The sequence below is a fragment of the Sinocyclocheilus anshuiensis genome, unplaced genomic scaffold (genome assembly GCF_001515605.1).
Source record: "Sinocyclocheilus anshuiensis isolate Anshui unplaced genomic scaffold, SAMN03320099.WGS_v1.1 scaffold539, whole genome shotgun sequence".
Lineage (NCBI taxonomy): Eukaryota > Metazoa > Chordata > Actinopteri > Cypriniformes > Cyprinidae > Sinocyclocheilus > Sinocyclocheilus anshuiensis.
Genome location: NW_015549612.1, coordinates 575,624 through 583,364, shown reverse-complemented (window position 1 = coordinate 583,364; position 7,741 = coordinate 575,624). Strand labels below are relative to the sequence as shown.

At 34.1% G+C, this 7,741-nt stretch overlaps 1 protein-coding gene across 2 annotated transcripts in view; it reads left to right on the top strand.

Annotated features, from left to right (window-relative positions):
- hhat (hedgehog acyltransferase) overlaps positions 1-7,741 on the top strand; it is a 46,396-nt gene that overhangs the window by 12,112 nt on the left and 26,543 nt on the right. For both annotated transcript variants that reach the window (XR_001630891.1, XM_016448138.1), the window contains exon 9: positions 5,150-5,185. Coding sequence is in view for 1 of the 2 variants with exons in the window: in XM_016448138.1 (XP_016303624.1) it covers positions 5,150-5,185 (36 nt within the window). In the remaining variant the exon portion in view is untranslated. The remainder of the gene's footprint in view (positions 1-5,149; positions 5,186-7,741) is intronic.

The window sequence follows — 7,741 nt, the reverse complement described above, 5'->3', positions numbered from 1 at the left end:
GAGAGAGAGAGAGAGAGAGAGAGAGAGAGAGAGAGAGAGAGAGAGAGAGAGAGGGGGAGGCTGAGATGTTGCTCTTGGCTGTAGTTAAATCTGGCTATTGCTGTTTTTGTGTGTGCATGTGTAAGTATTGCTGTGTGTGCATGTGTGTGATTTAGTACAGTTACTATCATGGACTGGGTTTACGGTGGTTGAAAGGTTTATGGGTTGCTTATAAAACACTTTTCATTTAGTCTGGCATCAACACACACACACACACACTCTATACCATTTTGCTGACTCCTGCCTATATTTATCTGATTACTCTCAATGGATCTATTGTTTTTATGGGTCAGTGACACAAGGCTATTATTTCCAAATCTATTGAAAATTTAATTTGGCATTAAATCAAAATTTGTTGTCTTAATGCATGTTTTTGGTCTTATTGTGAATAATTCAACCATGCATTAATTCGTTTTTATACAATTTATTTAACTTGTTATTGTTAACTTTGACCCTAAGCCAAAATGTCATAAATGGCATGTTTGATAGCCATTTAATTTCTAAAGTGAAATTCATTTAGCTATTTTTTGGGGAGGTATAAAGTCGCAGGATTATACAGCTGTCCTGATGCCATGATGAAGAAAAAAGCCTCATTAAAAAATTCTAAAGAAATTCTTAAAATCCTTCAGTAGTTTAACAGAATTGCGAGAAATGTGCAGTGGAAAAAATAACAGTATATCATAGAGAGAACTTTGTGTCAAGGACAGTAAGTCTCTTAAAATGTCTGATAATTTTACATTATTAAGCCAAGGTTAGATTGTGAAATTTCATGTGTGACTTACTAAAAACATAATGACAGTCATGAATTAATAATTCATGATCCTTCTAAAACTATACTTTTTACCTTGGATAAAAAATATTTTTAAAAACTTAAAAAAAAAAAGATAAATAAGTGCTCTTGAAAAATGTAAACATTTCTGTTTGTAAACAAAAAAACAAACAAAAAATACATTTCTAAAACCTTGATCTCTAGATGTCTACAAAGACTGAATTTCTAAAGATTTTTTCCCTTTTCCTTCTTTTTCTTTATTGTCATTGATCCTTATACCAAGCTAATAAATTACATTTTCTGTCCTTTGTCCCTAAACAGCTCTCACCCATTTTTAGATTTTCATTAGAACATTATTTAGTATGTTTATTGATGCATTTTCCTCATGGGGACCGTTAGCTGGTCTTTTACTGCCCTTTTTACTATAGACATTAGGTCTCTCTCACACACACACATAATGCAGTGAGAACAAGACCAGGTTTTATGCTGATCTCCATTCTCTTCATCATCTCACCTATAGTTTAGCGGAATCATGAGGAAAACACTGTCTGAGCTGTGAGAAGTGCTTACAAACTGTTTCCTTCAGGCCTGCTTTTTCAGGTGATGTATGGAGTAGAGAAGGCATATCTGATGGAAACAGCAGGGTATTGAATGAGTCTGTTCCAATGTGTATCTCACTTTCAGCTTCATGAATCACCATCTGACTCACACAGCTCATGAATGACACCAGACGTGAGTTTGTTCTCTGCGTCTGTTTTAATAGTGCCTTGTTTACGTGCCACACGCATCTAGTGGAGTCAAATTGCCAATTCAGAGGGAATGTGTTGAATTGAATAGAATGGCAGATTCTAACTGTGGTGCTTTAGGCCTGAAATATACAAACAGGCTGTATTGTAGTGTTTTCCCAACCAGGAAAATTGGCTTTTTACAGTCATACCAAAATTTATTCAGACACCTTCAACATTTCTCACATTATATCACAGTTTATTCACTATAGTTTAGAAAATGGTAATAAAATATGACAAGAACTCAGAGTTAAACTGTGTCAGAACAAATTCATCTTGATAATGTCAGATAACTTGATAGAAAGGTATGTAATGGATTGCAACCAACCAAAAATTATTCAGCTGTTAAATTTAACAAACTGTTTCCTTCAGGCCTGCTTTTTCAGGTGATGTATGGAGTAGAGAAGGCATATCTGATGGAAACAGCAGGGTATTGAATGAGTCTGTTCCAATGTGTATCTCACTTTCAGCTTCATGAATCACCATCTGACTCACACAGCTCATGAATGACACCAGACGTGAGTTTGTTCTCTGCGTCTGTTTTAATAGTGCCTTGTTTACGTGCCACACGCATCTAGTGGAGTCAAATTGCCAATTCAGAGGGAATGTGTTGAATTGAATAGAATGGCAGATTCTAACTGTGGTGCTTTAGGCCTGAAATATACAAACAGGCTGTATTGTAGTGTTTTCCCAACCAGGAAAATTGGCTTTTTACAGTCATACCAAAATTTATTCAGACACCTTCAACATTTCTCACATTATATCACAGTTTATTCACTATAGTTTAGAAAATGGTAATAAAATATGACAAGAACTCAGAGTTAAACTGTGTCAGAACAAATTCATCTTGATAATGTCAGATAACTTGATAGAAAGGTATGTAATGGATTGCAACCAACCAAAAATTATTCAGCTGTTAAATTTAAGTACACAATTAGATAATACCAATTTAGGTCAACCAATTACCAAGCTATGCTTAATTTTGTTCAGTGTGGTGTAAAAAGTTCACATTAGCAATTAAAGGAAAAACACTTACGCAAAACATGGTCAGGTCAAAGTTTCTGAATATGTTTTTATCCCAAATTTTACTGATGGTCTACTGTATGAAGAATTTTTGGGTATAATATGTCACAGTTCACTTTATTTTGCTATCCTCACTTACATTTATGAACTATAGTGTCCTGCGCCCACTAGTAAAAATAAATATCCAAAATGATATCTGGTTATATCAAATTTTTGGTTTGACTGTAGATTTATTAAACCTATAAAATAGAAAAAACAGTCAAAATGGCTAATTGTGATTCAGTTCCTTTTTAAGATAAGAAAAAATTATGTATACAGGTATACAACTGATGGTAATGACAAAAGTTTACAGTAATTGTTTGGTATGAATCATCCCTTTTAAGTATGTACAACAAAATGCATTGGCCAAACATTTGCGTAGTGTATTTCCGGACTTAAACAAGCACAACTGCATGCCTCCACATAATGTTTTATTAATATAGAGTGAAATTACTTCTGCTTTATCTGTTCTCCTGGCCTTCCCGGATGACTTTATTTCCCCAGAGTTGAAGCAGATTTCATCGATAGTTGCTAATGAATGCTGGGAAGTGCTGGAATGAATCAAACGATCCTGGACAATCTGATTTAGGAGTCATTATGTATCGTAGACCCCAGACCCAATCCATCCCCCTCCAGACACTCTATGCCTTTGTTTTGTCTCTCTCTCTTTCTCTTGCTCTCTATTTCCAGATGGATATTTTTGCGGCACTGAAGGTTTTGATAGTTTCTGTTGGCTCATGAAAACTTCATGTCGGGGCTTTCTGACATGTTAGCAGCCATCTGCTTGCACGTGTCCGTTTCTCCTCATACAGGCCTGTTTTTAGAAGCTCTTTACTGCTGTCTCTGGGGTCTGGGTGTATTTGGACTCAGAAAGCGACAGACTGAACTACATATGAAAGCCTTATGGCCAGAAAACCGTCTGTTGGTGTCAAATTCAGATTGTGTGTTTGCTCTAATTGGATGAGATGATGGAGATATTCATAACGCTGTCCACTCACTCATTCATTTAATTCTTTTCACTGTGAATTGTAAAATGAACATTTTGACCTGTCTATCCATTCACCCGTCTTATCCAGCTGATCAATAGCAAATAGCATTATGTCAGGATAAAGGAAGGGGGATGAAATGTGGATAGATGGATGACTAGAAGTTAAAGTGAGGATAACAATAAGAGAACCTGTGGCTATAGTGATGACCTGATGACTTCTGTTCACACCTGCTCAGAGGAACAGGAGGAAGAGAAAGTCCTGCCGAGAAACAAATTGAGTTACAAAGGGCCAAATCAATATTTTTGCTTTCATGATGGTTTGATACGAGCTACATGTCAAAGGGCAAAATAGAAACCCTGTGTGATTAGTGAAACAGAAAAGAATGTGACTTTATATTGTTTGTTAGAAACATATAAAAAGCTGAGATCCAAACCTGCTAGAAGTGTAGTTTCTAAAGATCAATCTATTTTTGTGAACTGTATTTATTTAAATTTATTTCAGTCCAATTCAACATGATTTATTTTTATTTTTTAATTTATTCTAATTTATTTAATTGATTTTTTTTTTCAATTGTATGCTGCATATATTTATGTATCTATATGTATATATTTTTATGATTTTTATTTCTATTATTATTTTTAATAATTTCTATTTTTATTATTAGTAATACTTTTTAATAGTTTTAATATCACTAAATAATTAGGACTTTATTTGCTATGTTTACTGAGACATTTTCCTCATGGGGACCATTTACTTGTATAGTGAATGTATTTATATTTTTTATTTTATTATTATAATTTTTATTTATTATATTATATTATATTTAAATTTAAATAAATTAATATTTTTCTAATCATTTACATTTTTAACATTTAAATTTTTTTCATTGTTTTATTTCTTACTTAAAAAAAGCTATCTAGTGACTACAACATCCATATAGACTTGCAGATTCACTCTTGATTTGGGCCAGTAAAAATCCTAGCAACCCCAGCAACCACCCTAACAACCACATGGCAACATCCTAACAACCACCTGACCTGTGACACACTAGCATTGTGGTGGCAAGTTTTGTGTGGGCAAGTACATCCTCTCACTCACATTTCCTTCTGAAAATGTACAAATAGAGTTTCATACGACTGCATAAATATTGTCTCTGCCTACCAGATCGATAAGACGGGTGTCCCAAACCTGCCACAAAACCCAGTGTTAGACTACAGCTCAACTAGACAAATGGCAAAACTGTTCTGGGATCAGCCGCTTTGAGAAAATGTCTCCCAGCGCTACGGCTGTCTCACCAAATGCCAGCGTTTGTCCCCAGAGATTCATTAAAATGGTTTCCTCAAGCATCTCATTTATGCAGATTCTCTTCTCTTTTTATCTGTTCTGGGTGTTGACTGATTAAACACATGTTTGTGTTGTGTCATGTTCTACAGAAGTGTGTGTGTTACCTCAAACCATCTGTGTTTAACCCCTGAGCTCACTCATTACTGTCTTTTGCTTTTCAGACACTTTGACGTGGGGCTTTACAAATGGCTCATCAGGTACGATTTCTCCATTTCTTCTTCTTTTGTGTGGGTGTGCAAGAGGGAGGGAGATATTTTGCACTGCTATGGACATGGTTATCTCTTGTTGCAGATTGAAAAGCACATGAATAATAATCCTAATCAAAAGCCATAATCACTAGAACAATTACACGTTTCTGCTACATAATAAACTGACATTCTTGCATCTATTTCCTTTTGTTCTTGTTAGATTTGAATGTTTATTTTTTCTGCTCCCTTCATTTTTAGGAAATTTACTGATATATAATACAAAGATGAAACCTTTTCTGATGTTCATATTTAGCAGCAACATCACCTTTTTTAAATAAGTTTTAACAGCAAAACCATTTAAGCTGGTGCATTAGCATACTTAGCTGAAGATGAAAGCAAAAATTATGCAATTATCCTTCAGAAAGAAGAATGTTGCTGTTGTCGCATTGTTAGATGTGCTTTAAGCCATTAAGGTAAAGTTTCTTAATGCACTTATGATATGTGACAATGTGATGCACAGATTTGGCGCAGTGGGAGAGACTCACTCTACACACGTAATAGCCCTGTAAAGAAAATAATCGAACCAAATGACTCATTTACATTTAAATATACATGCAAATCAGTTAATTTTATATATATATATAAAATTAACTGGCTTGAGTGTATGGTATATATTGGCTCAAAATGATCCAATTTTATGCAGATGAGCTTCATAATAGTGTGTGTTCCACACACTCAAGCCATCGTTGTTACTGCGAACTGGCAGCCTATAATGAACAGTTTTTATTTCAGCAAGACACAATGGATAAATTTGGCACTGGTCATGATTGGTCACCCAGAGTCCAGAAGCACGGCTCAGCTCAGTCTCTCTCGCCGCCGAAAATGTTCTGCTGTTTGCTTGCAAGTTTTTTTTTTTGTTTTTTTTTTATAACAAGTAGTTCTCCATTTATGCCAGAGAGCATTTGCTTTTCTGTGATTCGATTTGCACTCTGACAATAGGTGGAATATGATGAATATTGTAATTTGGATGGATTTAGCCTTGCTAAAAACTAAAAAAAATTTAGAGTTGTGACATTTGAAATACAGCCACTGAATGTTTCCACAAAATACCTGATACCTCAGAATAATATTAGCCATAAAAATAAACAGCTGTTTATCTGTGAAATGTTTGTAGAGTCTGTTAAATAGGAATATATTGCATAATAAATCATGCAACACATTCTGTAACATGTAATATTACAGAATTTAGAGAATTTATATAGTATTACAGAATTTATATATAAATGTTTTATGTACGGTCACTTTCCTGGCAGGAAATCAGACCAATTATTCTTGAGAGCAGCTGGACAGATGTCTTCAAGCCGCCACTTTTGCTTTGATTATATTTTTCTTTTTGTATAAATACTCTCAGGGACTGGAATAGGTTGATTCAGTAGGGAAACCCTTCAAAAAAAATAAAAATAAAAACCTCTTGAGGTCCTGGCGTAACCTTGTCTGCTCAGCTGTTGCATTTCCTGACACAGTTATTCATATTCTAATGTCCTCCAGCTGTATGGAGAGGTCATTGTGGAGGTTTTGGAGAGAGAGAGAGCTCAGGTTGTGTTTTCGTTCAGGGTTTGGTATTGTCAGTCTTTGGCAGGGCTGCGATCTCCACAGACAAAAGATGTTTGATCAGGGTTGTATTAGCATGTATTTAGCACGATGAGCATCTTATTCTATCTCATGCTGGAAACTCGCCAGTTTGTGTGAATATGTGCATTGGAAATGAATGTTACAAGTGATGCTGCTTGGGCCAATAACACGGACCCAAAAGTCCATAAATATTTAATATTTTATTTTTAGAATATCAGGGCAAATGACAAGACACTATGCGTCTTGTGCAGATTTCAATGATGTTTACAAAGAAAGACGACTGAGAAGAATTAGTAAATATTATCAGCCTGAGACCAATTCTGGCCCATCACAACAGACAGCAAATATTCATGCACTATATGCTAATGATAATAGGGATGCATGTTATATCTGTACTAAATTGGTTATGTAAGGCCATATGAAATATTTTATTTTTTTCCAAATTTTCTTTTATTTTTTTCTCAAATTCTGTGATTTTTGTTAGAATTTTTTCTGGACTTACCTTTAATGATTTAATTACATTTTGTATATTTGGATATTTTTATTCTCTCATGTTCTGCTACTTGAATTTTTGCTTAATTTCCTCTGTTTTTACTTTTATATTACCTTTGACATCATCTAACACTCACCTAAAATCAATTAAAAAATATATATATAATAACCCTGTTAAATGCAATCTGTAGCAAATCTCAAAATTAATATCCATTTTTCATGCTGTACATTGTTGTGATGCCTAAATTCATGTAACATTTACTCTGTGTTTTTTTTTTTTCAATATATTTAGACTAAATCGTATAGAATTTAATATTGGCCATATTTTTTATATAATTAAAGGCAATAACATGAACATTTTTTTGCTTTATAGGTATCAATCAAAATTTTAATAGTAAATAAATCTTCAACAGTTGTTTAATTTTAAGGTAGTTGAGAAAT